Source organism: Tachypleus tridentatus, chromosome 13 (assembly GCF_004210375.1).
Source record: "Tachypleus tridentatus isolate NWPU-2018 chromosome 13, ASM421037v1, whole genome shotgun sequence".
Taxonomy (NCBI): Eukaryota; Metazoa; Arthropoda; class Merostomata; order Xiphosura; family Limulidae; genus Tachypleus; species Tachypleus tridentatus.
In genome coordinates this window covers 100,941,694-100,968,267 of record NC_134837.1, presented here as the reverse complement: position 1 = coordinate 100,968,267, position 26,574 = coordinate 100,941,694, and the positions used below count along the sequence as shown (strand labels likewise).

Sequence of the window (26,574 nt, the reverse complement as noted above, 5' to 3'; positions counted from 1 at the left end):
CTTAAAGAATAGTATTTAAATAATTTCTCTACGTTTTCCTTTCACATTACATCAGCCTCAGAGCTAGTAGTGTGAAATATGTGTTTAGAAATTCACTAGTAAACTGCAAAGTCGAATTTATTAACATCACGTCTAAAGTGTTCTTAACTTTTAATATCATGCGACCTTTGAAGTGAGTAATCATATAATGATTAATTTTTATACTTTATACGAGTGCCTACAGTTGGTATGCATCTGATTTGTACGGAATTATTGAAATCGGTGAACTAATGAACAAATCCCGAAACTTCTAGTCGATTTAACTGTTAAATTGAATAAGCTGTATAAATGGTTTCAAATTAAGAAATGTAAATAGTACAAAGTCACCTGGTGGCGAGATAATTTTTATTTTAATATTATTGTGCGAAAAATAAAGAAATAAAAGAATTTTCGAAAACTGATAACTTCATAAACACCTACAACATATTTCACTGTATCCATGGAAACGTTTTCCAATGTCCCAAACATGTATATACAGCATTGTTGGAAATGGGTGAGATGAAATACAAGCAAAACACCTACAACTGTCATTAAATCCAATTATCTATGTGTTACATGCTCACCGAGACAAAAGTACGACATAAATTGCTTGTATTGCTTCCGTGAAGAAATACTTTTGTTTTCCAAAACCCTCTAGTTTTATATGTATTTTAATCTCAAATACATTTCCAGTGTTACTTCATGCGAGTCTTGTTAACTATAATAAACAGGAGGTATTTGTTACTTAAAGTTCCTGAACTGATAAATTGATAAGACCGGAAGATTGGTTTATGCTACAGCTCTTGAACAGAAAGTCAGAATATTAGTAGTTGAAATTACACAACAAACCATGAACTGGAAACCAGGTTATTTAACGTTTGAAGTTATATTTCTGTCCTTGAATTGGAAATTAGATTGCTGGCGGTTTTTGTGTGATATTACAGTTTTTAAATCACGAAATAGATTTTTGGCATTTAAAATTACGTTACAATCATTGAAATAAAATCACATTATTGGCGTTTTTAAAGTGATGTTTAATATTTGCGTTAATAATTAGATTCCTTATATTACAAGAAAGCTACCATTCACAGTTAAAAATAATAATAATAATAGTGAAGGAAATTAGACTACTCTGTGTGAATTATTCGTGGATGACCAAGCGTTGTAGTCCTTAGATTGAAACATGAGAAAATTATTTTTAATTGTTTATTAACTTCATATATTCATTTACACATTTTACGCTTTAACCAGATGTGAACATTACATCTGAATTGATAACAAGAACAATGACAGTTGAGAAGTAATTAATATTCACGTTGATAAAATTATTGTTCAGATTAAAATGCAAAAATTACCTAGAACTACATTTCTAGAACAGTTCAACGTTAAATGTTCTTTTGTTACATAAGTAGAATGAAATGTTCTAAATAATACATAGGGTCATAGACCCTATTGTGCATTTAGGGTTATATCTTCGAAAGTATGTTAGTAATTTTGTGTACATATATAATAAAAGAGGAAATTGTGCGATTATTAATAACGTATTTTCAAACTAGAGTGAGAATTGATGATTAAGTACCAATGTGTAGTAAAAAAAAAAAAAGTTACACTCATCGCCTATAGTAAACATCATAAGAACTGTTATACATCCAGGAAAACTACATTTTTCCCGTTGAATACTGTAAAGCTTGGAATTGTTTTCATTACCCTGTAAAATAATCATCTGATGATGGTTAGATTAATCACCACTTTGGAGATGTAACCAGAACCTACTGGGTTAAACAGACAGGATATGTTTTATAAGTGATATTTATAGCACGCCCTGTACTTCAGTTTGATTATAATTCTCTTGGATATGTTTCACCAGTCTAATAGTTCTAATCACTTGAAAATATCTATATCAACAATATGTAAAATTAAAAAGTTCACTTTGGTAGACATTATTTTCTATTGTAGTAAACCTAATTAGAAGTGGTAATATAGCAGATGCTTTTCTAAATATAAAAGGGCCAACAAACAAACATCATACGTTCTAATAAAATAGCATCAAATAGAAACACAAGTTCACAATGTAAATCTTTTAGCTTAGATAAGAAGTTTGTTCCATTCAAATAAATTATATGAGAAGGTAGTGTGCTTTGCTTCAAGAGATAAATAGTTAGGTTCGTTTAAAAAACATGTTCAACTGTAACATCCACACCTGTCAAGGCAAGCTTAGAAATTCTACTACTTTTCTTGTCAGCTTTCGAAAGTTAGTATCAGAAAACATTAAAATCATGCACTATATCCTAAAAATCTTTTAAGTTGAGCTTAATCTTAGAAACTGTTCTATTCGAAAGGCGTATTGAATACTAACATCTATGACTACATTTTCTTATGATTATTATTATTTCTATGAATAAGGGATTTTTCTTTTATAACTCTAATAATCAACAAACGAAATTATTTAAAGTAACCATTTTCTAAACACTTATGAATTTAATTAAAAAGAAGAAAACAGCCGCTTTGTGTTTGAAAACTTGATTCAAAACTGGTTGGTCTGACGGAAATATATTAAGCGCATCTTCAAGAAACCTTTCTTCCCTATTCGTCTAAAATGTATTCTCATTCACAAACCAATTTTACCAGCTATGATAATACTGTGTGCAACTTTACCAACTAGGATTTTCTTCAACCAGCTTGTGAACGTAAAATAACAAAATCAACAACTCCAGAAATCATCCTGCTCATTTTATTTTTATTTTCAGGATCTAATCCGAGGCATCAAAGGGCTGTTAAGGTTCTCTGGGGGTACGTGAGCCATGCCAGTAATGAGAGACTTTTCAGGTGTTTCGTAGTGTCGCTGTCTGTACTTCTTGGCTGCCATGGAAACCAAACAAACAATACACAACATTGCCGCAACAATTCCTAGCACTACCGCGACCGCCACGTTGCTTGTGGTGTAAATGCCTTGCATAATAAAACTGGCATCTCGGGTATGAACGTGAGTACAAGATAGTTTGATGTATTTGTCTTCTTCTCTAATCTTGACAGCAATGCAAATCTTGTAATTTGTATCTGGTTCAAGATTATTTATAGTATAAGAGCGATATACGTAACTGACTGTGACTGTTTGATATTGCTCTTCTGGCTGGTTGTCAATTTTGTAAAGTATATCATACTCTGGAAAGTTATTCCGTGCTGTGCCATTCCACACAACTGTTACGAATGTGGAAGACACTCGTTGGGGAAACAGCCCAATGTCTACACTGCCAATGTGAAGAATTATGTTCTTTATGGCAACACCCATATTGTTTTCGGCAACACACTGGTAAGTTCCAGAATCTTTGTACTTCAAGTGGTACAAAATTAGCGTATTAGGATGTTTTATCTGAACGCGTAAGTCATTGTTTGATTCATTCACTACACCTCCAGAGGGTAGAATCCAATGGATCTTGGGTGGAGGTATACCAAAAGCACGACATTCAAAAATATGAGAATCTCCAATTTTTGTGTCAACTGTTTCCTTACGAGAATCAACTAAAACTGGTTTACACTGCTCAGGAATGTTGGTGAAGCTCAAAGCCTTGAGCGGAAAAGAACGGAGATTCTGAGGTTGAGAACAATTTAACTGATCCGAGTTTAAAAAATCGATTGAAGAATTTTCTTTTTTGTTTAGTGCCATTAGGATCCATCGAACATTACAATCACAGAGAAGTGGATTGCCGTACATTGTGAGCTGAACGGCTGGTCGTTCGTAGACAGTTTCATAACTTAAGACAGAAAGATTGTTTTTATGCAACATCAAGACTCTCAGCTTAGGAACATTGATGAAAGCATGGGGATCTACGAACTGTAAACTTGGGTTGTTGTGAAGATAAACCTTCTCCAGGTTATTTAAATCTCGAAATGACCCACGATCTATCATCTGAAGCGTAGATGTGTTTGACAAAGATATCTCTTTTACAGAAAGAAGAGTAAAATCATCTGTCAGCAACTTAGGAACTGGATTAGCGTCAAGGAAAAGAACATTCAGATGTTTCATAGATTGGAGAGCTGTTGTGGGAACTTCAGAAATGTTGTTGTGATTCAGCAGCAAAGTTTTCAGGTTACGAAGTCCATGAAAAGCTTCTTCGCTAATTCCTCTGATCCTGTTATGAGATAAAGAAAGGTTCCGGAGGTTATTTAGTGCTGTGAACGTCCCACTATTGAGATAATAAATTTCGTTGTTGTCAAGCTCTAGGGTTTCTAAATTCATCATATCGTAAAACCATTCTACTGACAATGAATGAATAGAATTTTCCCTTAGGTTCAGATGTTTAAGATTACTCATGCCATCAAAGACGTGTTCATCAATGAACTTGAGGTGGCCGTTTGTAACGACAAGCGTTTCCAACTTGTACAAACCACGAAAGACTCCGTTGAATAAGGTCCGAAACTTGTTATTAGACAAGTCCAGTAAGCGTAGTTCTGTCAAATTTTGAAAGATTGACCCACGGCCCATTTGCTTGATTTCATTGGTTGATAAATTCAACTCTAACAGACGAGGCAGAAAGGGTATTTGTTTGACCAAGTTCGTTAACCGATTATCAGATAGAAACAGTAACTCAGTCTGCAGAGGAATATTTTAGGAATTTTTTGCAACCCACATGATGTACAATTTACCATACTTTGTGCGCAATCACAATGAAGTGGACAATTGACATGCAAACTAATAACCGACGTCAGTCGTAACACACCAAATACGAGAAAAATCCACGATAACATGACGATGCAAATTTCGGATTAATTATTTATCGATAAGACACCTTTTACATTGTAAATAAATGGAATACTTGCTTGTGAAATCCCACGGACCTAAATAAACAAGAAGAACATTTTTCAAAAGAATTATAGAACATACTTGTCGTTTGACATGTTAATTAAAGTCCGTAATCTCTAAAATATAGCTCTCAGACCTAATACTTATATTTCCAATCTATGTAATCTTCAGGTTTTTCTTTTAACCATTACAATGTAATCACTATGAAACACTCACACATCACAGAATTACTATAAAATAAACAACTAATTAAATCATTCAACATAAAAGTTATTAATATACTGGGTGGTTCATAAGTCCAATGACAAATAAATCATTCACGTGTGGAAAATATCTGTTAATGTTATGGGAAACGTTGAGGCCTACTCTGTGATAGTATTCTTCGATGTCATTAAACATTATATCCTTCGACACTTCAATTAATAAGTATCATACATAAAAAATATCAGCTGCAAACGTATAGAAAATAATAAACAAAACACAATAAAGATTCTAAGCTCGCACCTTAAACCTAAGGTTTGTGTAACAGCCTTTACTCTGATTGTATATCAATCTTCTGAGGCACAACTTCATATACATATAAAATGTGCATTTATGCCTACAAGAGTTGTTCTTGAAGAGCAAATTTGGTAATTTAAGCTTAAAATATTTGATTTATGGCTGTCTGCACATCTTTACCTTTAATATTTTAGGTACATGGTGTAGACTGATAAATTATTCGAATGACATGAAACTGACGATGACTACCAACAGTCTCGGCGAGGTTCTCACAGGGTAGGTCCCTAACACCTCATTTCACACCACAAACAATTATTTTCTTATGCATCTCAGTTGCTGTGGTATTTGCCTGGATGTTGATGACTCATAATAATAATTTAAATGATATATATATTTTATGGTATAATTACTATAGGGGACCATCTCAAATATATATATGTAACAAAAAAGGTTTACACCGAAGCCAAGTGGAATTAAACTGCTATCAAACCTATCTGGATATTCAGCGAAATTTTACGCAAATACTTTTTTTTATGAAGAAACTTAATGGACCCTTTGATTTTAGTGCAAAGCTACACAGTGTACTATCTATAACGTACCCTCCGCTGGGTCCCTAGCCCTAATTTCAGTATTATCAACTGTTAGGCTTACTGCTGATATACCGAAAGAATTTTTTACAGTTATATTGATACTTTTTCTCGCCAAATATCTCGTTCAATAGAAATTATATTTTTCAATATTTAATTTCTTTAGTGCGTATTAGTGTATAGAAGAAAAATTAGCGATCTTATAACACTAAAATGTTGTTTTTATTTTATTAGATATTCAACGTTTCACTTCGCAACTTCTTCAGGAGCGTTTACTGAAATACAAATCGAAATTCAGATATTTTTGTTTCAAATGTTAATAACAATCAAGAAAACATCACAACAGTTAAAAAATAACAGTACAAAATAACCTCCCAACCTCAACTTCCTCTATGAACCTACTAGCTAAAGGATTTGATTTCACAGTAACAAATAAACTTTCAAACCAAGTGTGTTTAAACACAATATCTTCTCTTGAATAAACTTTTTATTCTATTCGATAGAAACACATCTATGGAAATAAAGAAACAATTAAAACCCAGCAAAATATCACAAACTCAAACCTCCACTATAACCAACATCTCGGCATTAGGAAAAACTGATAACAATGATTTACACATTAATTCCATTTGTAAAATTTGTTAAACTAGAGATGCAACAAATTACTCAGCTTCTAAATATCTCAATTAACACCCTTTTGATACAATCACGTAACAACCTTCCCATGCTAACAAAAATATTCAAACCAAAATCGCGGATGTGAGGATTCATTTGTTTGGTTCGTTTTGAATTTCGCGCAAAGCTATACGAGAGCTATCTACGCTATCCGTCCCTAATTTTGCAGTGTAAGACGAGAGGGAAGGCAGCTAGTCATACCCACCCACCGTCAACTTTTTGGCTACTCCTTTACCAACGAATAGTAGGACTGACCGTAACATTATAACGCCCCCACAACTGAAAGGGTGAGCGTGTTTGGTGTGACGGGGGAGATGTGAGGAAAAAGAACAGGAAAATTTTGCAAAAGCATTAGAATAATCAATCCAAGTACAACTTAAATCTCTCAAAATAACTTGCCCTTAAAAATAATCGGGCAAGTGTAAAGATTTTATAGTTATGAATAGGAATACTTACTAACAAAATATTTGATCACCTCAAGAATAAATTTTAAATATTTAAGATGACACCACAAAAAATTGAGAAGGAAGTTAAAGAGATGTCACCCCTGTGGGACAGCAGTAAGTCATTGAATTTACAACGCTAAAATCAAAGGTTCGATTCCCCTCAGTGGACACAGGAGTTAGCCTAATTTGACTTTGCTATACTAAAAACATCCAAAACACACTCTAAAAATATTATATATGAATTTACAAAAACAAATAATCTTCCAAAGAAGCTAATGGATGAACTTAAAACTTCTGGTAGTCGCATGTCAGAATTATAAGGTTTACCAAAGAAACATAAACCGGATATGTCACCAAAACCCATAGTCTCAGTATATAACAGTGCTGCTGAAAGGCTTTCCTAGTTTATGCGTACAATTTTAGTACTGTTGTTAAATTACGTTGCAGTTAGTTGTTTGTTTGTTTTTTTAAATTTCGCACAAAGCTACTCGAGCGCTATCAGGGGCTAGCCGTCACTAATTTAGTAGTGTCAGATTAGAGGGAAGGCAGCTAGTCATCACTACCCACCGCCAACTCTTGGGCTACTCTTTTACCAATGAATAGTGGGATTGACCGTCATATTATAACGCCCCGACAGCTGAAAGAACAAGCATGTTTGGTGCGACGGGGTATTCGAACCCGCGACCCTCAGATCATAAGTCGAACGCCTTAATCCACCTGGCCATGTCAAGCTTACGTTCCAGTTCAGTTAAATAATACACAATATGTTATCATGAATCAAGTAACCAACATAATGATACTCTTTAGATTGGACGTCGTAGTTTCCTGTCCATCATTACTGAGGATGTTGTCAATGCAGTGTATGAATTCATGTCAAATTACATAAACAATTTGGAGATATATAGAACGTCAACAGGTACTGTCACAGAAATCTTATTTTTCATCCTTCATAATAGATATTTTCGTTTTGACAACAAACTATATTTCCAACTCAGTGGTGTCTTAATATGTATTAGAATTGCTGTTATTTATACCATAATATTTGTGTACATTTTAAAACAATCGTAGCTGACAAGTGGTTTCAAGGTGACATCACTCGTCCTGATCTCTAGCTTAGATAATTCGATGACATGGTTGGACTAAGGAACCACAGTCTTTCTTCTTTAACCCAATTTTTAGACTTTCTAAGTTCCATAGACCTCAACACTGAGCTCACACTGAATCATTCGAATGATAAGAGAAACACAGATTTTCTTGCTGTTGCCTTGAGTATCGACAAAGATAACAATATACAATTTACCTTGTTTCAAAAACCAATAAGAAAACCTGTGTTCCTTACTCCAACTGCCATCATCCCAAATCTTCCAAGAAAAGCAGTTACTGGAGAAGTAAACAGAATCGATCGCAACTGTGGTGAAAAAAAAACTATACACACTTGGATCTAAAATCACTTCTTCTGAGCAATGAATATTCACTTTTTTACATCGAACAAATTTTCAAGGACTATAACTCACAAAAATCAGCATCCCACTTCAAACATGAGAAAACACAGATAAAAAAGGAAGAAAAATTCGATTTTACAAAGATAACACAAAAAAGTTATTTTTATAACACCTCTTTGAACTACCGATTAAAATTATACAACGGCCAGGTACAACCCCAAAAAAGCCAACTTTCAAAGCCTCTATACACTACACTATAATGTGATAAAGCCAACTGTCTTACAGACATTTATTTGCAATCTGAAATTGGGTGTCTTGTCTCCAATGTTGTTTACCAGTTTAAATGTAACATCCACAATCATTCGTATATAGGAGAAAACGAAAGAACCCAACACACTGACTATCTTTATAAACAACAGCATGAGAGAAACGCAGTTGATAATTATTTTAACTAATCACAGACAAGTAACACCTGACATAAAACCACCCTTTTCTGGATAAAGCCTTACCAAAGCCACCATGTACACTGAAAGAAATTCTTGTTGAAGAACTATGATAACAGGTGAAGAGAGACAAAGGATCGCAGTTATACTGTTTATTGTTTTATTTGTTCATCATATCTTTTATTATTGCAATCTGTTCCTTGATAGAATTTTAGTTTACTACGGGTGACAGTTAATTATTTCAATAATACTTTTCTTTCAACAATAAGCTTTACTACGTAATATGTTAAAAGCACAAATGTACGTTATAGATTTGAACAGAATTTAGTGATTAAACAATTTAAAAGATTTGTACTGTCAGTGGACACTTCTGAAGAAACTGTAAAACGAAACTAATTAAATAAAGGGCCCGGCATGGTCAGGTGGTTAGGGCGCTCGACTCGTAATCTGAGGGTCGCGGGTTCGAATCCCCGTCACATCAAACATAATTGTCCTTTCAGTTATGGGTACATTATAATGCGATGGTTAATCCCACTATTTGTTGGTACTTTTACTTTTTTTCTTTAGTAGACCAAGAGTTGACAGTAACTAGCTGCCTTCCCTCTAGTCTTACACTGGTAAATGAAGAAGGGTTAGCGCAGATAGACCTCTTGTAGCTTTATTCGAAATTCAAAAGAAACAAACAAACAATTCTTGACAGCTTTACGAGAATATCCGAAATAAACCAACTGATAAGTTCTTTCAAAGAATCGATAGACATTCACCATGTTATATTTCATGCTGCCTGTTCTAATTTTCTAAGTAATAAGCATTCTAGAACCAGTGATTCAAGTTATAGACCTCCATAATCAAATAATTTAATGCTACTCGTTAGCACGAGGAATGTTCTATTGTTCGCTTTTTCAGTTTGTCTATGCGTTCACCATTCCCCAAACACCATATTTGCTTTTTATATATATATGTGTGTGTGTGATGTTCCTTTTCTTCTTTTAGCCGCATTTGCTTATTTTTACGATTCGTGAAGCCACATACGGTTCAGAATATGAGAAAAAAAACATTTACATGATTCATCAAACGTTTCGGTATGTACTTATTCGATTAGCAGCAGTGAAGTCTTAAAAACAAGGAGAAAAGTAATATATTTGACAATTTCAGTCAAATATCAATTTGCAATTAACCAGTGTGTATTTTAAAATTATAGTGTTTCCACGCTTTAGAGTTCAAAAACGACAACATCAAGAAAATATTGAATATTTTGGATTCGGAAAGATGGGATAGAAATTACATACTGTTTAACACCTCTTTTCATTTCGGGCTTAGAACCATCACATATGTTCAACAACATGAATGTATTTGTCTTCTTGACTGGGCTTTTTGGACTTGGTAAGCTCTTCATTATTAATTTATTAACTCCAGCTGAAAGTGCCAACATTCATAATTAATATATATTTATTTGTACTTGTATTTAATATTTATGGCAAAGTTATTAATGTTGTCTGCCGCTTTCCCCAATTTTGAAATAATTACCAGAGGGAAGGCAGCTAGCAAGTTAGAAGAAACTTACCAACCACCATCCCCTCTAAGGAATTGACTGTAACTCTTAAAACGCACACATAACTGAAAATGTGGCGAATATTTTGTGGCGTCACATTCGAACCAGCTCTCCGGCTCTGAAATCTAGAGACCACAACAAGGTCACCTCGTGACCCATTCATTTTGATGTACAAAAACTACGTGGCATCCTGGCCGTAGTCTTTGCAGAGATCATCTTACGGAAAACATTGATCTTAACTTAGATTTTATTCAGTTTGTTTACACACTTTTTTTTAACAATATTAAACAGTAGCCATGAATTTTCTCAGGTAATATCTCATGAAAGACGTTGCTCCAAAACTAGGTTTTTCAATGGTTCCATACTTGTCACAAATGTTAACCGTTATCCCAGTAAAACTGGATAAAAAATATTACATTTATATTAAGAATGATACGTTGCTATCTTACTTGCGGAAGGTTATATTGATATTCTCTGTGATAATAACAAATGGAAATTATATACGTTTTAAAAATACTAGTTCATAAAGTGTGGCTCTATAAACAGCTTGCCTAGGCCGAAGTGTGATGAGACTAAACATCATTCATACTTCAAGAGATCACCGGCTTTCTTACTTAATATGTTAGAGGTCCTAGCCCAACCTGGTGATCATAGCGCTCAACTCACAATTTACGTGTCGCACCCTCGAATGCCCGTCACCGAATGTACTTACCCTTCAGAAATAAAGGCGTTGTTAAGCGACGGTCACACTCACTTCGTTCAAAGAGGATTATTGAACAGCTCTATCCTGCTTTTTAGTATTTCAAATTCTTAGAATCTTGCGTTAAACTCATCTATGATATCTTCAATATTTACCTAAAATTCTGAAAAATCAAGTGGCTCGTCATCTTTGAACTGTTCTGTTAATTGCTGGCAACTTGGAACGTGGGCCAAGTCGTTGGTTTCTAAACAAACTTTGTAATTCTTAACCTATTTCGAAACCCATTTATGTTTCACATTAAATCTGATACCATCTGGTTCCGACCCTGGAGCTTCAGGTTGAGACCGTTAAGATGAGTGGTGATGTCTGTGAGAAAAGGCAGTTGTTTCAGAAAATCCTTACTTTTGAGCTTTTCTTCCAACTGTGTTGTATCCGATGAAACAAATTGATCAAAGAATGCAGGGATTTCTTTCCTTATTCCAAAGAATCGTTCCAGACACTTTCAGGCACTGAGTCACCTTACTTTCTGTCTCCATATCCTCAAAAAACTGATTCAGCTCCTCTTATCATGTTAATAACTTTAACAACAAGTTTAAAAACTTCGTTTCATTTCACTGGTTTCCCATACAAATCTCCTTGATGAATAAGACGATGAAATGTTGGACAAGTTACTTCATTTTCCCTTAGAAAAACCAACAAAGCCTAATTTTTTCCAGTCATCGCAAGTGCGCTATCTGTCACTGTTGTTGAACACTTATTGAAACCTTCAATTTTATCAACTGAATTTTTCATTGCCTTGAAGATATCCTTTTCTTCTGTGGTCCCACGGAGAGCACATACATTCAATAATTCCTCTTTCGTTGAAAAATCTTCATGAATAATGCGTACATATATTAACAGCTGACTTACATCTGCTTGATCAGTACTTTCGTCAAGACAAAGTGAGAAATAAGTACTTTTTTCAACCAATCTAACAAGTGAGTTTTCTAATTGTTCTCCCATATTAGTGACCCTTCTTTGTATGGTTTGGTTGGAAAGCTGCACTGATTCATTTTGGCATCTCCAAACGTCTTAGCCATTTCAACAGCACATTTCTTTACTAAACTGTCATCAATAAAAGGTTTCTTTGCTCTTGCAAGTTCAAGATAAACGATGTACGAAGTATTCAAAGCAGATGTCTGGCTTTCTGACAACTTGTTAAACATACTCGTTTGTTGTTTTAATTTCTTGCTGAAATCCGCAATCTGAACTTTTCGAGTTTCTCCTTCATATTTTTTTTATACTTTTCTTCATGTATCGTTGAATAATGTCTTTTCATATTAAAGTCTTTGGGCACTGATGTAATTTGCATATAAATCAAACACTGCAACTTGCCGTTATTGTTTGTAGTCAAATAATCAAGTTCCCAACATTCCTAGTGAACTCTGTTTTCACTGTCAATCTTACGTTTCTTGAAAACTTTACTCATGTTTATATTTATCACAGAATTGAACAGTGATAATTTAGAACACGTCAACCTCCACAACAGCAAATTGACAGACTGGCAACAGCCACCAACCAGAGAAATCCACTTTGTCTAGCAGGAGTAATGCTGGTATAATACGCCGAGGTGTATGTGATATAATTTAAAAGCAATTACTATCAAGTTATTACTGTGAAATTATAGAGGCATAAATAATAAACATACAGGTGCTCACAAAATAAATTTTAAAATTTCATTAGTATATGTCAGTTGGAGCTTTCATGCATTTTTACCTCGCAAGTCAGAATTTTCCATTTCTTTACTACAAAAAAAATTATTAAAGTAGTTATTTTTCAATAGACTTTCGCCGCCACTCAAAACCATGCCGCGGGCCGCATGCTGCCTCCATGCCTCTTGTTGGAAGTCTCTGCTCTAGTCTAGCACTGCTAAATTATAAGTAATACAGATAGCCATGGACGAAACTCAAACCAAAGCAATATTTCAGAATGTGACATAAAAAAATTCACAACAAAAGTAACTAAACACGACTGTCGCCGTAGTAGTTAAGTTACATACACACACTTGATTTTTAATAATCTGAAGGAGTTTAGAAGTTATTAGACATACTCGTTTAGGCGTTTATTGCACAGCAATTTCTGTCCACTCGCATCATGACACCGATAGAGAATTTTACTTTTGGATGAGTTAATTAGCTTGGAGAAACAGGTAAGGAATCTACAGTTAAAAATGATAGGCCTAAGAAGAGCACCTTTTCACTAAGGTCATTAATGCTGAAACGAATTGCTGAAAATCTCCCAATTATTAGTGTTTTGACAGATAAGACTGTGACAGTATTTAAGTGTACAAAACATATCTCTCAACACGTATGAAAATCCAAAGTATTAGGTCTTTACACCCATTCTGTTTCATCATAATGTTTCATATGTAAGTAGAGAGATAAGCAAGTCTGTATAACGTTTATATCCACCCATATTATTTATATGGACAAAGAATGTGGACTTTTTACCACTCGGTGTACACTAGCATAAAAATTATTTTGTTATTCAATTCAAAATATTTTTGATAATTCTATTGTCTTTACATTAGCTACACACTGATAACGTTGTTCTCAGAACTTGTCACATGCAACACTTTTAGTTACTATATGGCTCCTCAGTCCTTGTCCAGAACTTGTCACATGCAACACTTTTAGTTACTATACGACTCCTAAGTCCTTGTCCAGAACTTGTTACATGTAATATTTTACCATTAATATGCACTCTGTCTTTTGTACGTTACAATACATCAATTTCCAGTTACTATAATAATTTATTTTGTTATCCTCCTTACTTTTATTGTTTTGCGCTATTCATTCTTTGTTCTGAAGTATATACTAGTACTTGCACTTTATATTATATAACCCTATATTCTTTGTCTTAAATACTAGCTACAAAATTACGTTGAATCAACTTGGCTATCATCGAGGCCTTACTTGCCCTAGTTATATCAAATGGAAATTCATGCAAGCATTAAAACTTCGCCCCAACTAAATTAACTAGAATCCTTAAGCAGTAAAAAAAAGACTTTCAGTATTCCCTAAGAATCTTTTGTGCATGAAAAGGTGCTGCTTTAGAGTGCATCTTAATTCAGTACTCGGTACAAACCCCTTGTAAAATCTCACGAGACAGTCAGGATTGAATATTTTCCCAAGCAAGAACTTTTGTTTGATATTTACTTAACAAAGGAAATTTGTAAAACCCATTTCTTGTGATCGAATATTCAAGCTTTCTCTCGTGCATTAAACTATTTTCATTCTTGTTTTTTCCCCACTAACGTAGCACTTAAGCTCTAGCTGTCAAAACGAACGCTTGAAATTTGGACTAAGATAGATTGTTTCGTAGCAAATGTTAAACAGCGAATCGATTATTACTAGTTTTATTTGTTGAGCAAATTTAAATCTTTCATATAACAAACAACATCATTCTGAATGCTATGGCTGCACTCTGTTGTTTCAGTACACTGATGTTTCGTTAATTAAAGCGAAGTTAATTAAATCCAATACAAAATAACTTTCGTAAGAATCCTTTAGTAATCCTTTATTTAACGGAAATTGTGTTTTAAAATCCAAATAAAAATAGTTATGATCTAAGAAAACAAAAATACGCCAGACCTGGGAGTGTAGACAGGAGACATCGTAGAGTTATATATAATACTGCTGTTTCCATTCAATCCAATATTTAAAATGTAAAATTCACTTGAAATTAATTAATATATTTTTAATTCAATGTGTATAACATCTACCATAGTCATTAAATTGTTTTTTTTTTTGAATTTCGCACAAAGCTACTCGAGGGCTATCTGTGCTAGCCGTCCCTAATTTAGCAGTGTAAGACTAGAGGGAAGGCAGCTAGTCATCACCACCCACCGCCAACTCTTGGGCTACTCTTTTACCAACGAATAGTGGGATTGACCGTAACATTATAATGCCCCCACGGCTGGGAGGCCAAGCATGTTTGGCACGACTCGGGCGCGAACGCGCGACCCTCAGATTACGAAGCGCACGCCTTAACGCGTTAGGCCATAGTCATTAAATACATTTTTACTTAGATGTAACAAGAGTGATGTTTTCTCTTTTGGTTCGGTGATGATGATTTACTTTGAAAGAACAAAGGCTTACCACCAAACCCTCTATTCAGGCTAAAGATTACAACTAACGAAAAGTTTTGAAACTATTTACCAAAAAAAAAAAAAGGATACGTTCATTTATTTAAACGCTGAAAAATATATAAACTATAAAAATAAAATAACTTTAGAGTAATAAAATGATGAAATGGATCCACCTTTAGTCCAGTCTCGATAGAAAACGAAATAATAAATATATGAAATTGGTACCATTTCTCGGTGATCCTTGCGTGTTCCGTTTATCACGAACCCCAATTTTTTTTTTTTTTTTGGAAAATACATATAATGCTATTTTCTTCTTCACGTAATATTCTACGTAAACCTAGTTTATACGTAACGTGAAATACATTTAGTTTATTCTTTTTTCTTCTAATACAATTTCTGTCGCTTTTCTTTCATGATGGCATTTTATCGGAAACTGGTTATTATGGATCGAATAGTTGCCTCGCGAACAACGGTTAAAGAAAGAAAATAATGCAGAACCTTCAAGTTTCATTGTGAATACAGACTGTTCTTCATTATCAAGTTTTGCGCTTCTAGCTTAAAGTCCCCAGTATTTCGATCTTGAGCAAAGATAATACGTTTCTTCAATAGGAAAATGTCATACAACTTCTGAAAGTAAAAATCAATGAATTTCACAAATGAAAAATGCCGGCAATCTATAAATAGTAATCTAGACAAGATAATTATGAAACATTTTACGTTGCTTTATTTCACAATCTTATTAACAACGAATAAAACAAGAGAGACATGTTTTCGACGAAACAATAACATTGCTCAATAAATTAAAACCTATTCAATCTCGTTAAAAATATACAGAGATAGTTATTTGTTTGTCAGCTTTAAATATAAAGCTTTACGAAGGGTTTTATACACTTTATTCATTATTGGAATCGAATCCATATTTTAACAGTATAGCCCTCAAAGTTACCTCTGAACCACTGAAGTGTATATGTTGTGTGTGTGTTTCTTATAGCAAAGTCACATCGGGCTATTTGCTGAGTCCACCGAGGGGAAATGAACCTCTAATTTTAAGGTTATAAATCCGTAGATTTACTGCTGTACTAGCGGAGACTGAACCACTGGAGAGAAAAAGAAAACTGTTACAGCATCACTAATAAAACATTTTTTAAAAACTTGTGACATTTTGTTTGTATATACAGTGATAAAATGTGACTCCTTCCTATTCACGATACCTTAAAAATTTGTGGCATATTTATAGCAACATTTTCTTCTAATATATATATGCGTTGTAGTAATTCCTGATATTTTAGTTGCACTACAAAACATAATGACATGTTTCTGTTCAGTGTGTTTTAAAATTCGTATTTTTTACTTTTTCGATAATCTTCAATAATTTGTAAAATATTCTTTTTTATGTTTTAAAAATTCTGGACTTTTCTTTTGTGGTTGTAATGTAGAAATTCTGGCATCTTCTTTTCAATATACTGAAAATTTTGACATCATTGTCATCATGGCTGCATCATTAACATTATGATATATTTTCGTGGTTGCATTCAAAAGCTGTTTAGGTTTTACACAATATGCCCAGCGATGGTACAGCGCTATGTTTGCGGACGTATGACGCTAGAAACCTGGTTTCAATACCCGTGTTGAACAGAGCACAGACAGCTCGTTGTTTAGCTTTGTGCTTAATTATAAACAAACAAGAAAATAAACAAATTTTGCACGATGAATAAAGTGAGACAAAATAAGCGAGGGAAACTGAGTTTCGTGGTATTAGTTCTCTGATGTTTGTTGGTGTACACAATTATGAGTTCTCAATGTTTGGTTATATCACCTAACCACACTGAATACAACTTAAGGCAAATGTTGATATAACATTTTTTTGGATCCTGCTACTACAAGTTCTTAAGTACACATTATATGGAATAATTTAATGTTTTTGTCCCTAACCACCAGAAACTACCGGAACACCTATAAAAGCTCTTACCTGCAATAAGTATAACTCACACTTTTTTAATATAACAAACAGGGTCCTAGAAAGCCACGATCACCTTTTCATGGCATGTACAGCTACAACTTACGTATTAAAACTTCTTTCTGTTAACCCAGTACATTACATATTCTTTTTTATGGTAAAAATAGTAGTCCTAGAGTTGGCGGATGTGTTGACTAGCTGCCTTCTTTCTAGACTATCGCTTCTACTTAGGGACGGCTAGCACAAGTAGCTCTTTACTAGATTTGTGCGAAATTCAATAAGAAAAATAAACAGGTTAAGGCAAATAGTGTCTAATTTATGCTGTTTTTAATTTGTTTTCAGATATTCGCGCACAGCAACTCCAGCTAATCTATTTAAAATATTTACTTTTGAGTTTGTTTGTAGTTATTATTTTGTTTTGTTTGTGGAGGGGGGATTCAAGATATTTTGAATTTCGCGCAAAACTACTCGAGTGCTATCTGCGCTAGCCGTCCCTAATTTAGCAGTGTAAGACTAGAGAGAAAGCAGCTAGTCATCACCACCCACCGCCAACTCTTGGGCTACTCTTTTACCAACGAATAGTGGGATTGATCGTAACATTATAACGCCCCCACGGCTGAAAGGGCGAGCATGCTTGGTTCGACCGGGATTCGAACGCCTTAACACGCTTGGCCATGCCGGGCCAAGATATTTTAGTACTATAAGGTTATGAAAAAAATAAATAAATAAACAGCAAAACTTTAGCCGTATAACTGATATTTAGACAGGAATATAAGCTGCTAATGTATATTTGTTAAATACCGTTATTTTTATATCAAATAACAAAATTTGGCTTCATCTAGTGTTTTCTGTCAAACACATCCTCTAATTCAGTCTAACTTGAACCAACTGACAGCGGATGTTTGAAATAAGATTGCATAGCGAATTGCTCGTACCTAAGGTTTGGTCACGGCAAGTACGTGCTGGAAATAATTTTCTAAAGTATTCTCTGTATGTTGTGCAGAAAATCAATGAGAAAGCACTACCGTTTATATGAATTTTCAAAATTTCCGCCGGCGTAAGTGCATAACAGAAGATTGTTTAGCATTTAGGTGCTTCTAGTAGGAAGCATGATGTTCTGAACGCCAGACGAACTTCCTGAAATATTAGATAAGGCCAGTAAGAGCGGTCGTTACTTCGCCACTTAGACCTTACTTTATGAACTGAGTCATACTTTTTGGATACTACTGTTGATGAAACAGAAATCTCTAACAAGTGATAACGTAACTTATATTCTTATGAAATATCAGAAAAATAGTGAGATACAGGAATATACAAGTTTAAATACCTTCTGAAAGTGTCTTACGTAATCTTTACTGAGAAAACATTTACAATAGCCTGTATGTCAGACTAACACTTTGTAACAGCTATTAGGATTTATCGTAACTGATAATCTCCACCTAGAACTTTGCAAAAAGTTACTAATCCACTCCAGGGTTTTGTAGTAATTGGCTATCCCTACCTAGGGTTATGTAACCATTTATTATCCCAGTTTTGCAGTGATTTATTAAACTAACTAAGAATTTTGCAAGAATTGATTATTTCAGTCCAGGATTTTGTTATAATTGATTAAAAATGTATAAGATATTGTAGCAATTGATTTTCCGAGTTTAAGTTTTTCTTTGTATTTCTTATACTAGTTCAGGATTTTGTCTGGAACATTTTTAACGATCTACAATTATGGCCTGAGAGTTTTGGAACAATTCATTTAATCGAAAAATAATTTTCAAAGGGTTATCTTTCCCTCTATGATTTTTTTTTTTAATTGAGTATTTCCACTTATAATTTGACAATAAATTATTAACATCCGCCCCTCAAGTGTTTTATAACGAATAATTACTTCTATTCAGGAATTTTTAATAATTAATTATCTCCATCTGTAATTTTGAAACAATAAATATTATAACCATTAATTATCATTGTCTTAGTTTTGGTTACATTTAAAAACAATAGATCATCCACTTAAACGATTGAACATTGACTTATAAACACTAATTTCAACATCAAAAATATTACTCTGACTAGAAGTTTGTAACAACTAATTATCTATAAGATGTTGTGACAACTGATTGTCCTGTCTAAGATATTACCATTGGTTCTTCCCGTCTAAAATGTTGTCACAAATAGTTATTCTTGTCTAAGATGTTGTCACAACGGGTTATTCCCATGCAAAATGTTGCAACAGTTACATCTGATGATCCAAATATTATAAAAATTGACTACCCCATTTAGATTTTTGTAGCTATTTAACTCAGGGTTCAGTCAATAGCTGTGTATATGTTTTGTGTTTGTAATACCTCTCACACAATAAAACATAATGGTGATCGAGACTGAACTGAACTCTCGGCAGTCGTTACGGAATATGAAAAGCTTGAATACAGAAGATGATCAATGATTGGAAAAATACTAAATAGCCAATCATATAAGACTTCTTATTATCACATAGTAACAGCATCCTTCAAAATATTTGAACTTTCTTGGCTTGTTCTGAAACTTTGTGTCAAATCAAATTTAAATATTATATCTATTAGGGGATTTTTTTCACGTATAACATTAATGTAATTGATGCACAATTCAATTTCTATTTAAGTTTTGTTTATTTGTTTTTTTTAATTTCGCGCAAAGCTGCACAAGGGCTCTCTGCGCTAGCCGTCCCTAATTTAGCAATGTAAGACTAGAAGGAAGGCAGCTAGTCATCACCACGCACAGCCACCTCTTGAACTACTCTTTTCCCAACGAATAATTGGATTGACCGCCACATTATAGCGCCCTCATGGCTGAAAAGGCGAGGATTTGAACCCGCGACCCTCAGAGTACGAGTCAAGCGCCTTAACTACCTAGCCATGTCAGGCGTCTATTTAAGTGAAACATATTTATAATAATGATAAGGACGTGTTTGTGTTTGTGATCGCCATAGCTTTATAAGGAAAGAACCTACAAACCTGAAAATGTTCGCTATGGCTAAGTGGACCCGAGAGTGTCCACTTGTGTATTATTATTTTTCCATGTAAGTACGCACATTCATTTGCGCAACTTCTTACTAGGCAAACTAGCAAAAATGTAGTCATACTGAGTGGATCCTGAGAGTGTGTACTTAAGTGTTGTTACTTATCTACTTGCTTGTGCGCAAGCGCGTACTCACCTTTTTAATGAGGCAAGCTAGAGAAAAACTACAAGAAAAATTATTGGTTCCTTATATTACAAATAGAAATCACAGACAGATAAATATGCACGTGCGTGCACGAATGAGAGTGTGTGTCTGTATATGTGTGATCGCCATAGCTGCAAAAAGAAAGAACCTAGAAATCTGAAATTTTGCACACATACTACATGGATCCTAAAGTTGTGCACTTTGGTATTATTTATCTTATTCACGCGCGCGCATCTTTTTAGTGAGGCAAGCAGCGATAAAACCATATAGAAAAGAGATGACTATTTGTATAACAACTTATATAGAAAAGCCAGTGCGTTTTGGTAACAATGCTTTCCAACAACGGCTTTTATCTTATGTTGCCTAATAACAAAATTATATATATAATGTTTTCATGCTAAAATGGGCTCAGAATACACAAACTATCAACATAATAACACAAGCAAGGCCGGATACTTTCGCTTATGAATACATGTATTGCACTGTAAACACATAAAATAAGTCTGGAATTTCATGCAAGCTACACGAAGACTGTGTGTGCTAGCTGCCCCTAGTTTAACAGTGATAGGCTAGAGAGAATGTAGTTATTCAACACCATCCATCATTAACGCTTGGACTACTCTTTTCCAACAAAAAGTAGGATTGACTGTTAAATTATAACACTTATGCGTGTGTGTGTTTTCTTATAGCAAAGCGACATCAGGCTATCTGCTGAGTCCACCGAGAGTAATCGAACCCCTGATATTAACGTTGTAAATCCGTATACTTACCGCTGTACCAGTGGGCAGCAACACTTATGCGTATGACTGTAAAGGAGAGCTTGTTTAGTGAAGGGGATTCGAAAACTCGACCTTCAGATTACGAATCGAGCGTCTTAACCAGCAGGCCATTCCAAGTCCTGTATCATATTTATCACAAGTTAGTTAGGTAAAAGTATAAATTTTTAACATTTCATGCCTAATGGTATGTTAAACCATATACGTTTAACACTTTTATTAATGGCAGAATTTAGCTTTTATTTATGCTATGTACAGATATTTTTACTTCTTTAACAGCAAAGTAGATAGGCAGGTTTTAGAGATAATTGACCAATATAAAACAAAACTTCGTAGTTCTTAGCACTAGCAATTCAAAATAGACGAGGGATAATATATTACTTTAACCTTCTAGTAAAAAGATGAAAACTACCAATATATATGGATATTTATTTGTGAAATTTGCGCAAAACTAATCGGGGATTATTTGCGATAGCTATCCCTAATTTTGAAGTGATAGATCAGAGGGAAGGCAGCGAGTCAACACCACCCACGACAACTCTTAAGCTATTCACGTAAAACTGGATAATGGGATTTGACTGTAAGTCTTACAATATATTCACAACCAAAAGAGGAGAATGCGATTTTTTTAAGGGGAACGCGGAGCGCAAACCACGAGACCTCGGATTTACATTTCAGCACACCAATCAATAGTGGGTATTAATTCTTAATTGAATAATTCAAAACCAGTTGTAAAGTATAATAACGTAGAACGTAGACGACAGTTTAAAAGGTAACTATGTTTTACAAGTTGCTCGTATGTGTTACACAATCAGTAGCAGAGCTGTAAGTCTGCGGAAACGTATAATGCTAGAAACTTGGTTTCAATAGCATTGGTTGGCATAGCACAGATGTGTAACTTTGTGCTTATCTACAAAATATCAAACGTATTCCTTAAATAAGTATGGGTGGTTGGTATTAGTACGAAACACCTTCCTTGTTTTAAAAACAAAAACAAGCCAAACTCTGAGGTTTGTAATAGTTTAAAATTTGGTACAAATATTAGCTCCTCTAACATACGTCATTAAGTTAGCTTATAATGTTTTACAACAGTAACAGGACTCCAAGTTGCCTGTAACAACTTATCAAAGCCTAAGTTTTGAAAGCAGACCGATTATTTCGTGTAAATGATTCATAAAACCCACATTTCATAAAAAATGAGCTCAAACAGTACTTTGAAGATAGGGGTCGACGTTCTTCACAGTAACCATAACCTAAACCTGTAATAAAAGTCTAATAAATTGAAAAGTATTTTTTGATAAACATCTAATCTCTTATAAAATCACAATACACAATATTGTTGGGACCAGAATAGGTTTACCACGTTTTCCAAAGAACACTTTTCAATAGATAGAAATCTGTAAAAAACATACGTTTTTCTCAGCAATAAACCTGTGAAAATTAATATTTTCATGTTACAGCCTACTTTTTAAACTGGACTCAGAGACGTACAGTATAGTAAATATGTTTAAATTAATATCATTTATTTTTCGATCAAAAATAAAAGTAAATATGGCACTGAATATAGTTAATTGAATATATTTTGTTTTTACATTGTTTACTTATAAACATTAGAAAATATTGTTTCATCTTATTAGGTACCCTCACTATTTACGATATTTTCGGCCGTAAACCCAGTAACGTCTCACAAAATTCAACTGGATTAGTAGATTTAGGTTAGTCTTAAATCTGTATGCTAAACTAACAATGCGAAATAATCTTTGCTACAAAAGCATAATAATAAAATGGGATATATCAAAGGCCTTAACCAATATTGTTAACGAAAGTAACAGTAAACAAAGACTACAATATACCTTACTAACGAAACAGATAGATACTAGTTGTTAGCTTCATGTAAATTGTAATACAATTTACCATTGTATCAGCAAAACTTTACACAGTACTACTCAACAACGTCTTGTGACCAATGAAAGCCCATCAAACGGCTCCGACAATGTAACTTTAGAGGAACTTGACATCTGAGACAAATCACCAAGACACATGCTACATTTTGTAGGTATAGAGTTAAATAGTATGAGAGCGGAAATAGTACAGAAAAAAAGAAATATTTGTGAAGTTAAATAAATACCCGAATCGTACAATAAATAGCTAGAACATTGGAACTCTATAAATGATATTCATGTTAAATGTAGTAACAGAGAAAAACAAAGTATTAAACAAACAGTAAAACATGTCTAACATAATTAAAGCAACCCTAATCAACCTCTGTTATCTCATAAAAAAAAGGAATGTGCAAGAGGAAATACCAGTTAAACGTAAATCTGCAACAAGAGCTAAAGCATCCACTCAATGAGAAGAGCATAGAGATTAAAAATAATAAGGCTTAGAAGAAGCATTAAGAACAATGGTAAATATGAAAATCAAATTAATTAACTAAAACAATTGTAGATTAATTTCTATACAATATATGGAGTTGTTGTATAGCTAGTATCAAGTAGTAAAACATTAAAGTAACTGGAGGTGATTTGTTAGTCCTAAGATAATTTTAGTCCTAAGATAATTTTAAGGGCTCATAGACAACGTGGATAGAGTTTTAGAATAACTTATATTTCTAGTCAGTGACAATGTATGATGTCTTGAATTCTTTCCTTATTTTGGTTAATTTTAATTTACAAGAAAAATCATTCCAGAACTAATTACCAATACTTTACTTACTCTAATGGATGTTAGAACTAGACTGAATAGAAGTTTTCTAGTCATACAGAACAAGATAACGAAATATCTTTAACTTGTTTGTTAGTCCACGTAAGCATGTTAGTACAACCTATGACTCTCCAGCTTACCAGTCAACAAAATCTATTAGTAATCCCAAACTAACTTCTCTTTATTGGTTCAAGAGGTTAGTGTATGCAGTACATTATTTTGTTATATCTTATATCGCATTTAAACAACGTAAGGTTCCATCAATTTCGCTCTTTCTTTTTTTCATCATAAAGATCTTTATATAGAACGTTTGATGTCTTCCTTTTTTAATATTTTTAGTCAGTATTTTTACAAGATAAGTCAAAAATAAAAATATGCCAAGTTCTTATAATAAAAGAAGTGGACATATTTCAACGACAGTGATATATATCGATGGGATGGAAGCGTGCACCTGTAAGGCCTGCTTTTCCTTAAAGTTATATTGTGTACTAGTGAAGCTAACACGCTTTCGCTGCAGTCTTATACATTCTATCAGTGAAGCAAATTATGTTTAACAAGGAACGATTATCAAATTATGCATCCAAAAAACTACGTTTATTCTCTTCAACTAGACATCTACAAACCTATTTACTGGTAAGTTTCTCGACTACAAAGGGCAAACAAAAACAATTCAAATATTAATCTTTTTTCTGAACAATGACATTACATGACTTTACTGGTATTGAAATTCGCTAGGAAAATGTTGTAATTTATGAAATTTACCAAAACAGTAGCAAAAAAAATAGTAAGCAAAATATTTTGTTTAAAAGTGATTTTTGTTGTTAGTGATAGTTTACATACAATAGTGTTACTTACAATTACAATCTCCTCGAATTTACATCATTCTATACATCAGTATTGGACGTTAGTACGGCCAGTCTTTCGGTAGCTAATTCAGAGAACGGATCGAGGTCTCATTCCCCTTTGCTGCTCGACGTCATCATCGATTCTGAGGAAAGATTGCTCGCCCTACTCTGTAAACAACCTCCCCCCATTTCCCAGCACGTAACCTTCCGTGGAAACCAACATTTATTGGTGAATCTACGCGTTCTTGCACGCTAGGACACTGAGCGTGCGCATTCAGAGTTCCGTACTTTCTTACAGTTGACTCGTGCTACAAACCTTGACTAACACGTATTTTGTATAAGACTAATTGCAATCAAACATTCAGTACAGAAGGTGCTTCCAACATTTGTCTCTGTTTTATCACTAAAACCTAAGTGTATTCTAACAAGAAAATCGAGAGATAGTGAGAATATACATTTTATTTCGAACATTTTGCATTATATGTAATCCAGCTCCAGTGATTTTACTTTGTGGAGAATAATCTGAAATTAGAAACTACTTATTTCTTTTGTTTGAATTTTGCGCAAAGCTATACGAGAGCTATCTGCGCTGGCCGTCCCAAACTTAGCAGTGTAAGACAAGATAGAGGGCAGCTAGTCATCACTGCCCACCGCCAGCTATTGGGCTACTCTTTTACCAACGAATAGTGTGATTGACTGAAAGAGCAAGCATGTTGGTGTGACTGGGATTCGAACCAGCAACCCTCAGATTACGAGTCGAGCGCCCTAACTAGCTGGCCATGCCAGGCTAAAAGCTACTTACACAGGAGTTTAGTAAGTTATATTAAAACAATTATTGGAGTCTCATCACGTCATTACAGTCTATGTCACAATATCCAGTTATATTTCATCTGACGATAGTAATGTTAATAATAGCTCTAAAGCGTACTGTCGTAAGGCTGTCAGGCCCAAAGCACGCAACATCCCACAACATACTTCAAATTATGCATCTAATGTAAGAGGACAACAGCTTATCATTGCCCAATTTAATAGTCAGATCGCACTGATTTCCATAAACACTGTGTCCGATGGCTTAGTCGCTATGCCATTGTTTAGAATAGTATGAATATCTGTTTCATTCTCCAACTGTTTAAGGTGTGCGATAGTTCAACAGGAAGTCTGATTGGAAGCCTTCATTGATGAACACTTACTTTATTGGCTTTGTTTCCGGACAGAGTTCTTCTTGATTATATTGAGTACTGTTGTCTGTAGCTCGTGAATGGCTTGTGCTACTGTCCTTCGTCTTCGTGAATTATCAACTCATGTTACAATACATCGCACTTTACTTACCAAAACTGGAATAAGACTTGTTGCAGATCTCTTACTAGGTAGCGCCCTGGTACTCTAAGTTAATTCAAATTGTTTTTTCGTTTGAAATTAAGTGCAAAGGATACCCATACCCTGACTTGGCAATTCTAAATCTCTGAACTGTAAGTGTCTGTTTTATTTGAATGTATGAATAATTTGCATCCGAAAGGGCTTTTCATACCCTTCCAAAAATCGATAAATACTTGGTGATACCAAATTGCTTACAATACACCAAACTAAGTCCAAATATAATTCTGGTACATACTGTTCCACCACAACTTTATATTGGCTGTGACAATTATGTGACTTACTGATCTTCATATTCAAAATCGTTATTACATATCGTACTCAAACCTCTGCTTTGTCGTTAAGCACGAAATTATATGTCAGACTATCTGTGGTATCGAAACCCAGTTTTTAGCGTTATAAGCCTTCAAACTTACCGCTAAGCTATTGAGGGTAAAC

General features: G+C 34.1%; 1 protein-coding gene across 1 annotated transcript; it reads right to left on the bottom strand.

The window, feature by feature from the left end:
• Positions 1 to 1,213: 1,213 nt before the first annotated feature.
• Positions 1,214 to 25,019, bottom strand: LOC143237550 (leucine-rich repeat neuronal protein 1-like). Its single transcript, XM_076476949.1, has 2 exons — positions 24,773 to 25,019; positions 1,214 to 4,854 (listed from the first exon to the last, which is right to left on the bottom strand). Exon 2 carries the CDS (start codon positions 4,499 to 4,501, stop codon positions 2,762 to 2,764), a length of 1,740 nt encoding a protein of 579 aa, XP_076333064.1. The 5' UTR covers positions 4,502 to 4,854; positions 24,773 to 25,019; the 3' UTR covers positions 1,214 to 2,761.
• Positions 25,020 to 26,574: the final 1,555 nt, after the last annotated feature.